Here is an 18,705-nt window from a genome sequence, read left to right as displayed (position 1 = left end):
AGGAGAGGGAACGACTGGGGATTGCTCTGGTGTGTGAGGGAGGAGAGGGAATGGCTGGGATTGCTCCAGTGTGTGAGGGAGGAGAGGGAAAGACTGGGGATTGATCCAGTGTGTGAGGGAGGAGAGGGAAAGACTGGGGATTGCTCAGGTGAGTGAGGGAGGAGAGGGAAAGACTTGGGATTGCTCAGGTGAGTGAGGGAGGAGAGGGAAAGACTGGGGATTGCTCTGGTGTGTGAGGGAGGAGAGGGAACGGCTGGGGATTGATCCAGTGTGTGAGGGAGGAGAGGGAAAGACTAGGGATTGATCCAGTGTGTGAGGGAGGAGAGGGAAAGACTGGGGATTGCTCAGGTGAGTGAGGGAGGAGAGGGATAGACTGGGGATTGCTCAGGTGTGTGAGGGAGGAGAGGGAAAGACTGGGGATTGCTCCGGTGTGTGAGGGAGGAGAGAGAAAGACTGGGGATTGCTCAGGTGAAAGAGGGAGGATAGGGAAAGACTGGGGATTGATCCAGTGTGTGAGGGAGGAGAGGGAAAGACTGGGGATTGCTCCAGTGTGTGAGGGAGGAGAGGGAAAGACTGGGGATTGCTCAGGTGTGTGAGGGAGGAGAGGGAAAGACTGGGGATTGCTCCAGTGTGTGAGGGAGGAGAGGGAAAGACTGGGGATTGCTCAGGTGAGAGAGGGAGGATAGGGAAAGACTGGGGATTGATCCAGTGTGTGAGGGAGGAGAGGGAAAGACTGGGGATTGCTCCAGTGTGTGAGGGAGGAGAGGGAAAGACTGGGGATTGCTCCAGTGTGTGAGGGAGGAGAGGGAAAGACTGGGGATTGCTCAGGTGAGTGAGGGAGGAGAGGGAAAGACTGGGGATTGCTTAGGTGTGTGAGGGAGGAGAGGGAAAGACTGGGGATTGCTCAGGTGAGTGAGGGAGGAGAGGGAAAGACTGGGGATTGCTCAGGTGTGTGAGGGAGGAGAGGGAAAGACTAGGGATTGCTCCAGTGTGTGAGGGAGGAGAGGGAAAGACTAGGGATTGATCCAGTGTGTGAGGGAGGAGAGGGAAAGTCTGGGGATTGCTCCAGTGTGTGAGGGAGGAGAGGGAACGGCTAGGGATTGCTTCAGGAGATGGGTGGTGGTTCAGCGGATGACAGGTGAGAGTCCATGGAGGGTGAGTCTGGGGCTGTACACGTGCGTCCTGTTCAGCTCCTGCCCGGCCTGACCCTCGGCTCCCATCAGCCTCCCTCCTTCACGTGTTCCTCTCGTGTGTGAGCACATCCTCTTCAGGAGAGGGACCACGGTGGTGGAGATCAGGCCACACGTGTTGCGGGCTGTTTAAAGTGCACACAGCTGAAGGGAAAATTTCCTCGCATCCGATTTCCCCAGTGCTGCAATGAGCTACCAGGTTCGTTAATTTCATGGGTGCTGCTCGGCTCTTTAATTTGTCCAATGTCTTGTGTGGCTTAACAACATGTGTCGAGTTTCCTGTGATGTCTGTCCTCAGTACAATTTGTCTTGTCGTCTGTGCAGTGGTCTGTACTGCTGGAGAATCAATTCTTGGTGGGGGGGGGGGGGGACGGGGCTTCGGACTCTAGCCTGTGGGAGAAATTGGTGTTTTCCTGTTCGTTTCACTGATTAAAGACTACAGCTCCAGCTGCAGGTGGGCTCCCCTCCACAGCAGTGAAGTGAGCGTCTCAGCTCCATCACTATTCTTCCTCTGAGAGAACTGGTGCATCATGGGTGTGTTAGAGGAGAGCTGCTCACATTAATGCAGGCTAAAGTTCCTGGATGGCCTCATGCCTGTTAGGTCTTCTCTTATACTGAGAAGTCAATTAAACAGTTAGCCTAGCTAGTTTTTAAATTAGACATGTATATAAGATTTTTCTTAAGATCTTTTACAGTTGATTACAGGACATTTACTTAATGGAACATGTAGTTACCTGTAAATCTCAGAGCTCCAAGTATTACAGGTATTCAGCTAATTAATTAGATCAACTACGTACCTTAAAGCTCAGGTGAACCAGGAGACGGCAGTCCCTAAAGGAGCTACTTGAGAGTCCCGCAAAAGTGGCTTAGAGATGAGGGAGTCCATTAAGCTGTGTCTTTGCTTGGAAGCCTGCTCTTCCTCTTTGGAAAAAGGTACAAAAGAACAACTTCCAGTGTATCTGGGGAATAATGTAGCTCATGAAAACGAACTCAGCTGTGAAGGGTTGTTGCTGTGAGGTGGTGTAGGCTGATCACAGTGTCCTTCCATATTGAAATGCACAGCCTTTCCCTCAAGGCTGTACAGTACGTGTGTGAATGGTACAATACCAGGCACAAGACTGAGCAGACACAAACACAGCAGCACCGGTTCCTCATGCAGACCTCTTGTGCAGGAGGCAGACAATGCTTACAGACAGGAAGCAGCAGTGCGTCAGGAAAACCGAACGCTCTCACTGTCTTCATGCACTCATGCGGGTTAGGGTCGCCGGGCGATTTAGGAGGGAGGATGCATTTTTTAAGATGTTTCCACCCTGGGGGGGGTTGTTTCCAGTAGATAGTAGTACAGATCCTGCTGAGCACTCTGATCTCCCGGTCGCTGTGGTCCGACTGCTGCACTTTGAGATGACAGGACTCTCTGGTCTGGTTAATAAATGACCGGTTTCCACAGCTGGACTGTTGACAGTTCCCTTTTTATCTTCTCTGAAACTGGTGTCATAAAATGGGTTAGTCCCACTGTGGGGAAACGACACTACCAGCCTGTGGAGAAGCAGATCAAGTTCCCACGGCAGCCATATCGTCTGTTCCAGCACCTCAGGTGTTGCAAGTCCCTCAGCAAACTGGACTGAGAAAGATGCTCTGTTTTCCGAAATGTTCCGCACCTGGTGCTGGGTTAGACGAGAGGCGGTAGCTGGTAAAAGCCGAAGTGGCTCGGACTGCTCTGCCGTGGGATCTGCTGTCTGTCTCTCGGGCCGGGGGTGCTGTCTGCTCCTCTCACTCTCTGATGGTTGCTCCGCAGATTTGGAAGAAGAGGGCGCAGTTTCTGAAGTTTCGCTCCAGGGTACGGTACGGTACAGCACAGGCTGTTGAGGCATGGTCTGACGTCGTCATGTCGGGATGATTCTGGGCTGATGTCATCACACTGCAATGGTTACTGCTCTGATGTCAGTGAGACTTTGGAGTGACACTAAAATGGTTCCGGTCTGATGTCATCACACTAAAAGGGTACTGGTCTGATGTCATCACACCGGAATGGTTCTGGTCTGATGTCATCACGTTAAATAGTATTGGTCTGATGTCTTCATGCTAGAATGGTTACTGCTCTGATGTAATCACACTAAAATGGTACTGCTCTGATGTCATCACATCGAAATGGTTCTGGTCTGATGTCATCACGCTAAAATAGTATTGGTCTAATGTCATCACATTGGAATGGTTCTGGTCTGATGTCATCACGCTGGAATGGTTACTGCTCTGATGTAATCACACTAAAATGGTACTGCTCTGAAGTCATCATATCGGAATGGTTCTGGTCTGATGTCATCTGCCTGCAGGCTTGAAACACCGCTCACCTGCTTCGTGTGGACGCGGCAGTGCCCTCCGTTTTGGGACAGAGGGAGAAGGGGACTGGGGGACCCCACGTGCCTGGCGAAGTGCCGTGGGGTACAGAAAGAAAGGAGCCACAGAACAGCTCTGAAAAACAGCCCAGAGAGCCCCCAGACTCAGGACGGCCATCTTGAACGGTCACGGTGTAAACACCTCATGGCTGTGACGACTGCAGCTTTCTTTCTGAAGTGTAAAGTCAGGGGCAGTTGTCCGCACACTTGCACCGATTTGAGCTTGGAAAGTAATGCAACTCCCCACACACACTCACGCACACACCCACACATCTTTCCCCAGTTCTCATGTGTGTGTGTTTTTTCAATTTCCTCCTATTCAAGTCGAAGAAAGCGCTTTTCAATAGCAGGCAGCTGCACGCCTTGCCTCTAAATGAGCCGTGTGCCCATGTGTTTCTCAGCCCATGTGTTTCAGCAGTAACGAAAACACCTGCCTCTCAGGAAGCTTTTCCATTTGCACCTTTAATTGTTTCTTGTGCTTTTGGAGGTGAGACAGAAAAACAGAGGATAAAAACATGTTTTTTCTCTCACTCACACTTGGTCAGGAGAGGCACGGGTTTAAACATATTTATAAAAAAGCAAAACCCTATCACCGTCCTGTGCTGGGGTGCGTGACAGAGGCACGTGGACTCTGAGCTGAATCTCACCTGGGCTGGAGGCTTTCATGTGGTTCCAATTTGGGTGTTCGATTCCGCGTTCTTTTTGGGTGTTTTCTGCCCAATTTCTGTGCAATTTCTGCCGTCCAGCACACACAACATTCCGACCGACAGCACAACAACAATAAAAAAAAGGACTTTAAAAAGATTGACCAAAAACAAAGGAGAAACTCCAGAAAAGGAAAATAAAAGCACTCAGGAGGCGATAAAAAATTGTAGCCGTTCCTGTTCCCACGCAGTAGGTGTCGCTGCAGAGCAGTCACGGGCCAGATGTGAGGGTTCCTCCTCTTGTCTCCCTCCAGCTAAATGTGTTTCCTGATGGCTTTAAATTTAGGACAGGTTAAAAACAGGGGGCCCAGGGGAGTCCTTTGATTGGGCAGCTGTGGGTTTTGGGGGAGGGGGAGGGGGGGTCCCACAATGGCTTCCAGATGGGCAATGAGAGGGCGCACGGTCCCAGAGGCAGGCAGGGCTGTGCAGCAGTGCCACCTGGGCCATCTGCCAGGCACCAATCACTCACCACCAACTAGAGACTGCGCCCCCCCCCCCCCCCTCCCCACTCTGCAACTCAGAGGCAAGGCTTCAGAGTGGCAGTCCCTGCGTTTAAAACCTGCCGCGCCAGAGCTTTCATTTAACGAGAGGCGTGCCCTGCCTACAGAGCTTTAACCCGCTTGCCTCCAGTGTGCACTGGATGAAGTTCTTTCTTGCTTTCTGGGAATGTTTATCATGGAAAAGGCTCTGTTTTTCCAGCTTGTGTGATGGCGTGTGTCCCTGACCAGCTCTGTCCTTCATCTCCGAACTAACTAAGCAGGCTGTGATGAAGAGGGTGCACGCACTGTGGAGTGTGTGGCAGTGCTCGAGGTGCAGATGTGCCTCCGCTGTGATATAATTACAGATTAGGTTTCTAAACCCCACCGTGAGGGACAGCGCTAACCTGGAATCAGCCAGCGGGATAACTGGAGAGCGAGAGGAAACATAATTATCCAGGTCCGAGGTGGGACTGTGTATGCCAGTCAAATAAAGGAGTGGGTCGCGTATATATAGCTCTTGACTTGCAGATCCTTTCTCTGTGCCCTGCAATTAAGGGACATAGCTGCTGCTGGAAGCTCAGGGAGACGCCCCCTGTGGTTAGTGGAGCTGCAGGGCTGCCTGCCCAGGCCAGGAGGGCTGTGTTCTATTTTGGCACAGGGTGGAGAGAGGGGTGTGTGGGGGGGAGGGGTGCTCTGGAGCGCCAGAGTTTGCTGGAACTCTCCAGTTTCCACTGTTATGAGTTCGGTAATCGGGACCGAACCAGTGAGTGAACCCACTTGCAGGAGCAAACAAAACCAAGTCGTAATCCGAAAGCAAACCGTAATCGTAGGAACGAGCCGAGTGTCCAGGGGAAGCCAGAAATCCGAAGGGGAACGAGTACCGAAGCCGAAGCGAGATCCGAGGTCGTAGTCCGTAGAGCAATCCGAGAATCCAGGGGTAGCCAGTAATCCAAAACAGAGCGAAAGTAACCAATCCAAGCCGAGATCCGAAAAGCCAAAGTCCAAAGGGAAAAACCGCAAACCGAAAGCCAAGACGAACACAGAGTAGAAGAAGCGCAACCAGGAAGCTCGAAAGGGAAAACCAATACTGAGCAACGAGGTAGGAAAGGACAGGTGTTTAAGTAGGATGAGACGGGGGTGTGGTGGTGAATGGGAAAACTGATAGGTGAACCGCTAGATAGGGGCTACGCCTACTTCTGCCTCCTCCGTTGCCGGGAGGCAGGGATCGTAACATCCACGGATTCCCAGGAGCTCATCTGCGGAATAAAAGTTTATTTCTGTCGCCGTGCTTCTCCACCCCTCCACACACACACACACACACACACGTTGTCGTGTTTCTGCCTCCACGCTTTCGCTCTGAAGACGAGCTGGAGTGTGCTCAAATACGCCAGGAAACATCTCGCCCCCCCCCCCCCCGAAACAGCACACACATTCCCTGCTTCAGTCTCCACACAGGACCCAGGGAGTTGGCTGATGCGCGGTGCCAGAACGACATGACGCAAATTATAATAATAATAACTCCTTACACTTATACAGCACTTTTCTGGACACTCCACTCACAGCGCTTTACAGGTACTGGGGATCCCCTCCACCCCCACCAGTTCCTCTCCGGCCCGCGTGGCTGGGGGTGTGCTGGGGTAGGTGTGGAGAAACGGGCCAGGCCTCGGTGGGGGGGAGTTCCTGAGCACGGTGATCAGAGGCGAGCTGCCTGCCTGCCGGAGACCCTGCTGTACCACTGCTCCAGCAGCACTGACAGAGCCCGTTGCCTGGCTGGCTCATTAGTTAATGCCCCAGAAGGCAGCCCGGGGCTACGAGTCCTAGCATGCAAAACAAACAGATCATTACACATCGGAGAGGTTACTGTAGATGCTTCTTGCGCAGCGATGACCCTCGGGGATATCGCTGCTGATCACTGTGGCTCTCCTGCTGCAACAGGGACGACGTCAAGCTGGAGATGGTCTCCTAGGTCAGACAGTTTCCTCCTGTCCTGTAAATACTGGGTCTGCAGCAGGAGATTGAAGTTTGATGCCTTAAACCAACTGTTTATAGCTGGGATCTGGAGTGAATTGATATGATAATAATTAATCATTGCTAACACTTATGGAGGGCTTTTTCTGGACACTCCACTCCGCTCTTTACAGGTCATGGGGATCACCTCCACCCCCCCCCACCAGTGTGCAGCCCCACCTGGATGATGCTCCAGTCCTCTCACACACACCAGCTCTCAGTGGGGAGGAGAGCAGAGTGATGAAGCCAGTTCAGAGATGGGGGTTATTAGGAGGCCATGACTGGTAAAGGCCAGGGGGGAATTTGGCCAGGACACTGGGGTAACACCCCTACTCTTTTCGAGAAACACCCAGGGATTTTTAATGACCACAGAGAGTTGGGACCTCAGTTTTACATCTCATTTGAAGGATGGCACCTTTTTACAGTATAGTGTCCCCGTCACTATACTGGGGCATTAGGACCCACACAGACCGCAGAGTGAGCACCCCCTGCTGGCCCCACTAACACCTCTTCCAGCAGCAGCCTCAGCTTTCCCAGGAGTCTCTCCTCCAGGTACTGGCCAGGCTCACACTGCTGAGCTCCAGTGGGGCTGCCAGCTGGGAGCTGCAGGGCAACATGAAAACCTAGGCAGACCCAAGCCTTAACAGTAGTAATAAGATATCTTTAAAAAAGAAAGCTTTCTGGATGTGGTCTGGGGTATTTGAATAGAAACCGTGTCGCCATTCTGGCTGCAAAAAGGCGATCAGAGGGCCTGATTTCTCTCTTGATAATTTCGGAGTCGCCATGGAGCAAACAGGCAAGTCTGGGGGAGCTTTTTGTTTCTCACTCTTGAGAGAAGGGGTGTGTTTTTTCTGGCTACAGAGACGAGCGCAGCTCAGGGCACATCTCCAGCATGGTGCAGCGCGGCTGGCTTGCATGGGCACCACTGGGGCAGCCTGGCAGGAGGCCGAGCTCGAAGCCGGCTTCTGCTGCCTCTGAGGATGAGGCGCCCGGTGCTGCGGGTCTTCGGTTTCTCTCTTGTCTGCTGTGTGGTGTTTCTCACGGACGTTACCCACCGAGCCTGCTGCCGGGGGGGGGGGGGGGACCCCGAATTGGGCAAAACAGGGTGGGGTGGGGGCGCATGCTGCTGGCAGGTTCCCCAGAAATGGTGTTTCCCATGGGGAAGCGTCCTGGTGTCCGGGGGTGCCTGACGGGGGTCCTCTGCCTGTCTGTGTCCTGCAGAATGACAGGCAGCAGCAGAGCAAGGACTCCGTCTTCTTCAGGGACGGGGTGCGCAGGATCGACTTCGTGCTGTCCTACCTGGATGACCACACCAAAGATGGGGAGAAAAAGCAGGTGAGCCCCGATATCAACCATCCGCACAGAATGCGGCTCCCAGCACTTTGGCATCTGAAGTGCAAGGAAAAATACTCCTACATTCTACTGTACTGAATGCACAATAAATTGTGGCTGTGAGAATCACAAAACTGCTTCTAAACCAAGCCCTTCAGTCCTTAAACTTCCATTCTCATTGAACAAACGGCAAATTCAAATAGGAATGTTCGACTACCGGTAACCTGCAATTATCCTGTTTCCTGACTTTCTTCTCAATGGCAGATGTATACAGTCACCGAGCTGTTGACAACACTACTGAAAGGCAAATCCTGTGCAAATACTGAGGATGACAGCCTGATAATTACGGGACAAACTGATCATTAGTTCTTGTTGAGGTGTTTGCAATGAATGCCTCTTCAGAATGCTACTCGAGTCTTTTTAATTTGGGACTGGTTTGTGCCCTTTCTTATTGACTTCGTCACCTCCCAAAGATTGTGGTTCTCCCAAAGATATCAAGAGCTGTGAAAGTCAGTTGGGAAGAGCTGTTCCTATAGTATATATATTCCTGAGTTTGACCTGTGTGTGTTGCTGATTTAGGGTGCCAGGCTCATAAGTATCTCTGTCTGGCTGTAACAGGTCCAGGAACTGTGTTCTTCCTGTGAAATGACTGGCTCTGCTCTGAGGCGCTGAGAGCCTGACAGTTCATCTTGTCCTCACCCTGGGCTCAGCACTGATTCTCGCACCGTTGTCTGAAATGCCTCCTGCACACCAGACACTACAAAACACACAGACACACACACACTCCCTGTGGCTTGAGGGTTGGTGTTTCCTGGCCATTGCACTGAGCGCCACAGTGAATCAGTGCAGGACTCTCACAGACCAAGCCCTGGTTTCAGCATGCTGAATCTGATCGCTCCTCTCACCTTTGTGTCTCAGCGGTGTGTAGCACCTCACTGTGCCCCTGCTGTGACGTACCATGGTAATTCTTCATGGAAGAGGAAAGCAGTGGAGTACATTGGAAATGGGGGAAGAACAGTCGCAGAATACACATGTAACACAAGAGCTGAAACTCCACACAGAATGGCATGCATTCCCATCTGCAGTCCTAGCTGGGTTTTCTTATAAGCCTTTTAGATACAGTGATGCCCAGGGGCTGCACAACAGATGTACTGAGATATTGACTCATCAGTTCTGTAACAGGCTTGGCCACAGAGCAAGACATGTCCGAAAGTGTTGTTCCAAACCAGGAGGAGTGAGGTGAGGGGCTCGCTTTCCCAGCACGCGCTGTGCCTTTCTCTCGCTCTCCTCCCTGCCCAGCATCACTGCCCTCAGCCCTGAAGTGCCCAGAGATAGGTTTTCAATCTTTTTCCTATATTCGTTTCGGCTTCTCACGCAAACCTGTGAGGAATGGCGTCTGTCAGTACCCAGCGCAGGGAAGGCCCTGGTGTCAGTCCGCCCTGTTGACTCTGGTTTTCGCTGCTCAGTCAGGCCCTGTGTCTTTGAGAAGGAGGCCCCTATAGTCCACCTTCATTTCTCAGCTCCTCGGTGACTGTGTAGAAAACCAGGGATAGTAATAATAATAACTCCTTGCACTTATATACTGCTTTTCTGGACACTGCACTCAAAGCGCTTTACAGGTCATGGGGATCCCCTCCACCACCACCAGTGTGCAGCCCCCCCTGGATGATGCTCCAGTCCCCTCACACACACCAGCTCTCAGTGTGGAGGAGAGCAGAGTGATGAAGCCAGTTCAGAGATGGGGGTTATTAGGAGGCCATGACTGGTAAAGGCCAGGGGGAAATTTGGCCAGGACACAGGGGTGACACCCCTACTCTTCTCGAGAGACACCCTGGGATTTTTAATGACCACAGAGAGTCAGGACCTCGGTTTTACCTCTCATCCGAAGGATGGCGCCTGTTTACAGTATAGTGTCCCCGTCACTATACTGGGGCATCAGAACCCACACAGACCACAGGGTGAGCGCCCCCTACTGGCCCCACTAACACCTCTTCCAGCAGCAACCTTAGTTTTTCCCAGGAGGTCTCCCATCCAGGTACTGACCAGGCTCACCAGGATATTACCAGGCTCACCCTGACCAGGGCAATATGGCTGCTGGCAGGGATGCGGCTGGCTGTCTGCATCTTTCTCATGGTGAGCCCTGTTTTATTCTGCCTTGTTTTCGTTTCTCCAGGAGAGGAGGAAGGAGTATGAGAGCAATCTGCAGAAGGCCGGACTGGAGCTGGAGACAGAAGACAAGAGTGTAAGAGGGATGGCTGGATGGGTGTGGATGCACAGCCACCTCTGCTGTCGCCCAGGGGCTCCCTCTGGTGGTTGTTCTGTGGGTGTGCGCTCAGAGGCCTGTCTTCCATGTTGACTGATGTACTGTAGTAGTAGCCTAAGCAGAGAGAGAGTGTCTTTATTATCCCCGGGGGGGGAGTTGTTTTACAGCAACAGTGTTGGTGTACAGACGGACAGAAGAAAAAAAACCAACAGGAACAACAATATACATTCATATTTGCATAGAAGGTCAAGTGTTAAGTAACGATATGGTTACAGGTATGAATGAGACTGCAATATTTCCAGTGTGATCTGTTAAAAGCCTTTGACACAGCTCATGGAAGTTAGCTCATTTCACCCTTAATTGCTTAATTTGCTTAGCTTTGATGATTGTTTACTAAAAGACATGTAATGAAAGGTGTTAACCCTGGATAATTGGAGAACATTTTCCATCTCTCCACTCTCCCAATAACACTCCAGGTGTTCAGATTCTCTAAGATGTTGTTATTATGAATTTATTTGGCTAACAATGCAACTTAACATTTGTACCTAATTATACAGCCTTATGTTTTACTGGAACGATCTGAGTTTCCAAGTGGGCACACTGCTAAATCTCGACGTTCCAGAGTCCAGACCCTGACCCTTGCTCCCTAGGCTAACATACTCCAATAATTCAGTTGGATTATTGATCAGTCTGTTCACTGCTATTTATGCACAGGCCAGTGATACACATCATCGGTTTAGATCCTGTAGGATGTGAGTTATATATGTGCAGTGTGATGTCGAGACATACGTCTCTGTCGATGTTATTGGCTGGTCTGATCCATGTCAAAGAGGTGCATCTGTGAAGGAGATGCAGAGGTCTAAGAGGTGCAGTTGTCAGGGGAGTGCAGTTGTCAGGGAGAGACGGAGCTGTCAGGGGGCTGCAGTTGTTAGGGAGAGATGCAGCTGTCAGGGAGGCGTAGCTCTCCAGGAGGTGCAATTGTTGGATAGAACGACAGTTGAAGGGGAGGAGCAGTTTTTGAGGAGATGCAGTTGTCTGGGAGATGCAGCTGCCAGGGGGGTGCAGTTGTCAAGGAGGTGCAACTGCCAGGGAGATGCAAGTGTCAGGGAGGCGCAGCTGTCCAGGAGGTGCAATTGTCGGGAAGAGGTGCAGTTGTCCGGGGAATGCAGTTGTCAGGGAGAGACGAAGCTGTCAGGGGGGTGCAGTTGTCAGGGAGAGACGAAGCTGTCAGGGGGGTGCAGTTGTAAGGGAGAGATGCAGCTATCAGGGAGGCGTAGCTCTCCAGGAGGTGCAGTTGTTGGATAGAACAGCAGTTGAAGGGGAGGAGCAGCTGTCGAGGAGATGCAGTTGTCTGGGAGGTGCAGCTGCCAGGGGGGTGCAGTTATCAACGAGAGGTGCAGCTATCAGGAAGGTGCAGTTGCCAGGGAGGTGCAGATGTGATTGGGGATGCAGAGAGCCCCAGGTTTCAAGAGCAGACACATGATCCCGTTGGTGTCTGCCTCACACCTGCAGGAGTCCGAAGATGGGAAGACGTATTTCCTGAAGGTGCACGCCCCCTGGGAGGTGCTGGCCACCTACGCAGAGGTGCTGAAGATCAAGGTGCCCTTCAAGCAGAACGACATCCCCTACTCCCGCAAGATCCCACTGCAGTGGCTCTTCAAGCCCTTCCGCCTCCCCGACGAGATGATGAACCTCGAGCCCGACTACTTCACCTCCCCCTTCGAGAAGGACAAGCCCGACTTCTTCCTCATCGACAACAAGGACACCTTCTTCCCCCCGTCCACGCGCAACAGGATCGTGAGTGCAGGGCTCCAGGGGAGGGGCAGGGCATCGGGTGGGCAGGGACAGGGAGTGGGTGTGGGCGGGGCATTGGGTGGGGTGCCGGTGGGCGGGACATGGGTGGGTGTGGGCGGGGCGTGGGTGGGTGGAGCACTAATTGGGCAGCTGTGGGTGGGACATGGGGCGTGTGCATGTGGCAGAGTTAAGTCATTGAGTGGTTACTGGTCTGGGAAAATCCCTAGATCAGTAAAGGGACTGGGAGAGGAGGGGTGGAAATGGAGAGCAGAAAGCCCTGCAGCCCCTTAGGACCAGGGCTGGGGTCCCCAGATGTGTCCTGGGTGTCTGACTGTGGGTGTCTCCCTCCCCTCCCTCCAGGTGTACTACATCCTGTCGCGCTGCCCCTACTGGACGGAGGTCATGAGAGACAAGATGGGAATCAAGCGACTCCTGAGCAACGGCACCTATACCTCCGCCTACGCTCTGCACGATGTAGGGCCACCTGCACCCGCTTAGTCACTCGTTTACACGCTCACTCATTCACCTGTTCACTCATTCACACACTCACTCATTCCCTTGCTCACTCATTCACCTGTTCACTCATTCACACACTCACTCATTCACTTGCTCACTCATTCACCTGTTCACTCATTCACACACTCACTCATTCACTTGCTCACTCATTCACCTGCTCACTCATTCACACACTCACTCATTCACCTGCTCACTCATTCACTCACTCATTCATATTGTCATTCATGCACATGATCACTCATTCTTGTGCTCATTCATTCACCTACTTACTCATTCACTTGCTCATTCAAAGACTGGGCGACGGGTTTTGAACGTTGACCTGTGGCTGCTGTAAAATTCCTACTTTTCTCACTGAAGACGTGTCCCACTTGTCTCTGTCCCGCCTAGTGCCGGTACTTGATCAAGGACCCCAACTGTGAGAGCGAGAGGTTCACGCTGTACAAGGAGTGGGCCCGCTTCCTGTGCTTCTACAAGGAGCAGCCGCTCAATCTCATCCGGTGAGGGCGGGAGTCAGGGTCTGGCCTGGGGTGGGAATCAGGGTCTAACCAGGTTGATGACACTGTATTCCTGGGGAAGGAGTCAGGGTCTGGCCTGGGGCAGGAGTCAGGGTCTGGCCTGGCTGAGGACACTGTCTGTATTCCTGGAGCAGGAGTCAGGGTCTGGCCAGGCTGAGGACACTGTATTCCTGGGGAAGGAGTCAGGGTCTGGCCTGGGGCAGGAGTCAGGGTCTGGCCTGGCTGAGGACACTGTCTGTATTCCTGGAGCAGGAGTCAGGGTCTGGCCAGGCTGAGGACACTGTATTCCTGGGGCAGGAGTCAGGGTCTGGCCAGGCTGAGGACACTGTATTCCTGGAGCAGGAGTCAGGATCTGGCCAGGCTGAGGACACTGTATTCCTGGGGCAGGAGTCAGGGTCTGGCCAGGCTGAGGACACTGTATTCCTGGGGCAGGATGGGGGTGCTAAGCCAGAGGGCAGTGTGGTCGATGTTGGGAGTCATGGAGGTTGGGACAGTGGAGGCTGGGTTCAAGCCGAGACCCTCACAGAAAGAGAGGCTGTATGAGAGCTGAGAGAAAAGATGTGCGCTGGTTCATGTACTCAGAGAGTGAGAGGCGGTATGTGAGCTGAGACTGTCAGAGAATGTGTGAGCAGACCAGTCATGGCAGAAGAGCTCTTCCCATCCTATCAGGGAAGAGGGGAGAGAGGTAGCTTGGCCTTGAAGTTAATCCATAGAATCTGGTCTGGAGCCTGAGTCAGTGGTGGTCTCGGTGCCGTTCAGGGAGCAGGACAGCGAGAAGGAGGCCAGGACGAGAGCAGAGAGTGTGGTGCCTGGTCCCGTTGCTCAGTGTAGGCAGCCTGTGGCCAGGTGGCAGCGCTGTTAGTGATCTTCCCTGTGTTGCTGGCTGCTGGCAGGAAGTACTATGGGGAGAAGATTGGGATCTACTTCACCTGGCTGGGCTTCTACACCAAGATGCTGTTCTTCGCTGCCATCGTGGGGCTGATCTGCTTCTGCTACGGCGCCTCCACCTACCATGAGAACGTGTGGAGGTGAGGACAGGCGCATCCTTCTCCTTCCTTCTTCTGCACGTCCCCTGCATACACACGCAGCGCAATGACTGCCTCTCCCCCTCTCCTCTACTTCCTGCGCCCCCTCCTCTCTCCCTCTCTGCCTCTCCACCTCCCTCTCTTGCAGTAGAGAGATCTGCGACCCCGAGATCGGGGGGAAAATTATCATGTGCCCGCTGTGCGACAAGAAGTGTGGCTACTGGAAGCTCAACACCACCTGCGAATCCTCCTGGGTAGGTGTAGGGGCCGAGCGGCTGGCAAGACTGTTGGTTGTTGAAGGCAGACATGGGGATCTTGAGAAGCCTGCACAGAACATCACAGTGTCACGAAACAGACAGCAGAAACCAGAGAGGAGTGGGAAAAAAGACTAGGATAGGGGCTGGAAGAAGAACAGGGGGCGTGTCCAAGGTGCGCCGGTGTTCGGGGGGGGGGGTGTCCAGGGCAAACAAGTCCGAAGGGTGTTCGTAGGGAAATCCGTGGGGGAGGCGAATGTCCAGAGCCGGGTGGTCAATCCAAGACACAGACGAACGAAGTTAAAAGCCGGAGCGGGATCTGGCGAAGGGTCGGGGGGAATAAAAGGGGGTTACGGGGCCAGGAGCTCCCAGTCCCGGACCCAGATGGTCAGGACGCTGTTGCGAAGCCTGTGCCGTCGAGCCCCTCCTGGACTCGCGGGTAGGCGGGCTTCCGGGCGTCCGTCTTCCAAAGCTGAGCCCAGATTGGTAGGAAGCTCTGGCTCTTATAGGACGGGGGCAGGAACTGGAGGCAGGTGCAGGAGATCAGGTCAACGAGGAAGGGCTGGAGCATCCTTAAGAAGAGGGGTTTACGATCCTGATACACAGGGGACAGCAAGGCCAAATGCAAAACCAGGATTGACTGCCACGTGAATGAATGAATGCATGTGTGCAGGATGAAGGCAAGCGAGCAGTGGACTAGTCCTGTAGGGACTCTGCCTCGTCAGAGAGCGGGTAGGAACCGGGGGATAGCCTGGCCGACGTGGAGAGGCAGATGAGATACTATCGACCATGTATCCACTGACCTGGTCCTTTATCCAGAGTCTTCCTCCTCGTAATGCGATTAATCAGTGTGATCTTTAGCCCTCCAAAAAACTTTGATGCACTGGGGCTGTCCGGGATCAGAGCTCAAAACGTATAGCATCGCCCTTGAAGATGTCAAGATTTCTTTATTTGCCAGATACAACAAGTGTATTGGAATGCTTACTCGTTCAGCTGTACCCAGTAACATCAGAGAAAAAAAAACAGGCACAAATGACAAACAGACATGGCCAATACATTTAGACAATAGAATACAGCCAACAGGACATAGTGCAAACAGTGCAGTGCCTTAAAGTGCAGGTGCTAATCTGAGCTGTTTATGATGCGGACTGCTTGAGGGAAGTTATTGAATCTATTGGTCAGTGTTCTGATACTGCCATACCTCCTACCAGAGCCCAGGGGTGAAAACGGATCGTGGCCAGGGTGCATTGGGTCCCGAAGGATAGCTCGAGCCCGGTTGTGGCAGCGGTTGTGACCTTCAAGGGCAGTCTGACCTTTTCCCTTTCCTGTCTTTCAGCAATCCCACCTGTTCGACAATGTGGGGACGCTGTTCTTCGCCATCTTCATGGGGATATGGGGTAAAGTGGCTTGATCATTGCATGGTCTCAGAGGAGCGAGGCCCTCAGCCATGAGGCAGTAGCCCCAGCTAGTGGGGGGAGAGAGTATTTCTCTGGGTTTGAGTTCACACCTATTTTTCCAATGAGAATACAATGCAGTGAACTCAAAGTGCTCCAATCATTAGGACTGTCCATAGAGCCCCACCATAGAGTGAGTGAATGAATCCATGATGATGCTAATCTTTGGCACAATGAGCTATTCAATCATTTAAAAGAAATAACGATTCATTTTACACTTCTATCCTACAAATGGAGCAGATCAGACGATCTAGTGCCGGATTATAGCAGTTGATGAATTTTTTTTCCATTCTTTGGCATGCATTTGGTGGCACTTTTTTTAAAATCAAGAAAAGTATAGTGGGCTTATCTTTTTTGAGTGCAGGTGCATGCGAGTCTGTGTGCGAATGCGTATCTGTGAGCGCACGCGTGTGTACTTGTAGTGTGTGTGCATACATTTGTGCGTGTGCAATGAGTGTGTGTGCATGCATGTGTGCGTGTGCAATGAGTGTGTGTGCAAGTCTGTGTGCGAATGCGTACCTGTGAGCGCCTGCGTGTGTGCTTGTAGTGTGTGTGCATGCATTTGTGCGTGTACTATGAGTGTGTGTGCATGCATGTGTGCGTGTGCAATGAGTGTGTGTGCAAGTCTGTGTGCGAATGTGTGTCTGTGAGCGCATGTGTGTGCGTGTACTTGTAGTGTGTGTGCATACATTTGTGCGTGTGCAATGAGTGTGTGTGCATGCATGTGTGCGTGTGCATTGAGTGTGTGTGCAAGTCTGTGTGCGAATGTGTGTCTGTGAGCGCGTGTGTGTGCGTGTACTTGTAGTGTGTGTGTATGCATTTGTGCGTGTGCAATGAGTGTGTGTGCAAGTGTGTGTGTGTGCAAGTCTGTGTGCGAATGTGTGTCTGTGAGCGCATGTGTGTGTGTTTGTAGTATGTGTGCATATATTTGTGCGTGTACTATGAGTGTGTGTGCATGCATGTGTGCGTGTACTATGAGTGTGTGTGCATGTGCAATGAGTGTGTGTGTGTGCAAGTCTGTGTGTGAATGTGTGTCTGTGAGCGCATGTGTGTGTGTTTGTAGTATGTGTGCATACATTTGTGCGTGTACTATGAGTGTGTGTGCATGCATGTGTGCGTGTGTAATGAGTGCGTGTGCCAGTGTGTGTGTGTGTGCCAGTGTGTGTGTGTGTGCATGCATGTGTGTGTGTGCCAGTGTGCGTGTGTGTGCCAGGGTGTGTAACAGTGTCTCTGCCTGCAGTCACCATGTTCCTGGAGTTCTGGAAGCGGCGTCAGGCCCGGCTGGAGTACGAGTGGGACCTGGTGGACTTTGAAGAGGAGCACCAGCAGCTCCAGCTGCGCCCCGAATATGAGACCAAGTGCACTCGCCGAAAACTGAACCCCATCACCCAGGTACCTCGCCACCCCACTGCTGCAGCTCCAGGGACTCTCTATCACCTGTTCCTCCGATCCAGTCCAGCGCTGGTTTGTAGCACAGCCAGCAGATGAATACCAGAAGGGAATTAACCATCGAGCACATCAGGCAGCTGCACTGTGAACAAGCAGGTTATGCCACAGTTCTAGCAGTCAAATCACGCTGCAGCTCCCCGCTGGCAGCCCCCCTGGAGCTCAGCAGGTGTGAGCCTGGTCAGTACCTGGATGGGAGACTCCTGGGAAAAACTAAGGTTGCTGCTGGAAGAGGTGTTTGTGGGGCCAGTAGGGGGCGCTCACCCTGCGGTCTGTGTGGGTCCTAATGTCCCAGTATAGTGACGGGGACACTATACGGTAAACAGGCGCTGTCTTTTGGATGAGACGTAAAACCGAGGTCCTGACTCTCTGTGGTCATTAAAAATCCCAGGGTGTTTCTCAAATAGAGTAGGGATGTAACCCCGGTGTCCTGGCCAAATTTCCCCCTGGCCTTTACCAGTCATGGCCTCCTAATAATTCCCATCTCTGAACTGGCTTCATCACTCTGCTCTCCTCCCCACTGAGAGCTGGTGTGTGGTGAGCGTTCTGGCACACTATGGCTGCCGTTGCATCATCCAGGTGGATGTTGCACACTGGTGGTGGTGGAGGGGATCCCCATTACCTGTAAAGCGCTTTGAGTGGAGTGTCTAAAAAGTGCTATATAAGTGTAAGCAATTATTATTATTATTATTATTATTACAGAACGGATGTTTTGGATTTTCCAAATCAATGACAAGATAGCTTTACAGATTTCTTTTCCCTAAAAGAACTTACTCCTTCAAGAACCGCTGGTTCCTGAATCCTAGAGCTGTCTGAGCTTTGACCTTTTGACCTTTTGTCAAAGGGCAGCACCTCTGTTACTTGAGTCCCCAGGAAAGTGGCCCTGAGATCACGGAGGGACACCCAGGTCGCTTGGCACAATCCTGTGTATCCTGAAACTCTGTGTAAGGGGGGCACGGGAGCTGGCTCTGCAGCCCTAAAGCATCTCATCCCCACCCAGCTTCTGCCCCTGAAAGATCTGAGACAAGAAGCAGAGTTTTCTTGTTAACAAGTGTTATTTCTGTAACGTGTGGCCTGATGCCCCCTGTAGGAGGAGGAATGGGTTCTGGACAGGAGCACGCTAGATTTCTGTGGGAAAATGATGCTCTGCTGGGCCACGGTCATACTGTGGGTAAGATGGGGGGGGGAGATTTGAGTGCCAGTGGGAGGACTAATGGTGTGTTTAACGCACTGTGCACTGGGATAGCGTGGGCAGTGAACCTGTGTGAAAGGCAACAGTGTCAAAGTCAAGTGCTTGATTCTGGACCGGCTTTAGAGTCTGCCAGTAAACACT

At 52.4% G+C, this 18,705-nt stretch overlaps 1 protein-coding gene across 1 annotated transcript in view; it reads left to right on the top strand.

Moving 5' to 3' along the window:
• Positions 1–18,705, top strand: part of LOC148819651 (anoctamin-5-like) — a 121,393-nt gene that overhangs the window by 91,750 nt on the left and 10,938 nt on the right. The window contains exons 3-11 of the mRNA XM_088934833.1: positions 7,995–8,108; positions 10,279–10,347; positions 11,881–12,165; positions 12,523–12,636; positions 13,066–13,175; positions 14,087–14,221; positions 14,367–14,472; positions 15,809–15,869; positions 17,167–17,318. Of these exons, the coding sequence (XP_088790959.1) occupies positions 7,995–8,108; positions 10,279–10,347; positions 11,881–12,165; positions 12,523–12,636; positions 13,066–13,175; positions 14,087–14,221; positions 14,367–14,472; positions 15,809–15,869; positions 17,167–17,318 (1,146 nt within the window). The remainder of the gene's footprint in view (positions 1–7,994; positions 8,109–10,278; positions 10,348–11,880; positions 12,166–12,522; positions 12,637–13,065; positions 13,176–14,086; positions 14,222–14,366; positions 14,473–15,808; positions 15,870–17,166; positions 17,319–18,705) is intronic.

The sequence above is a fragment of the Atractosteus spatula genome, chromosome 16, assembly GCF_055471065.1.
Source record: "Atractosteus spatula isolate fAtrSpa1 chromosome 16, fAtrSpa1.hap1, whole genome shotgun sequence".
Taxonomy (NCBI): domain Eukaryota; kingdom Metazoa; phylum Chordata; class Actinopteri; order Semionotiformes; family Lepisosteidae; genus Atractosteus; species Atractosteus spatula.
Note: the sequence above shows the minus strand (reverse complement) of the source record. Positions and strands in the feature narration are given on the sequence as shown.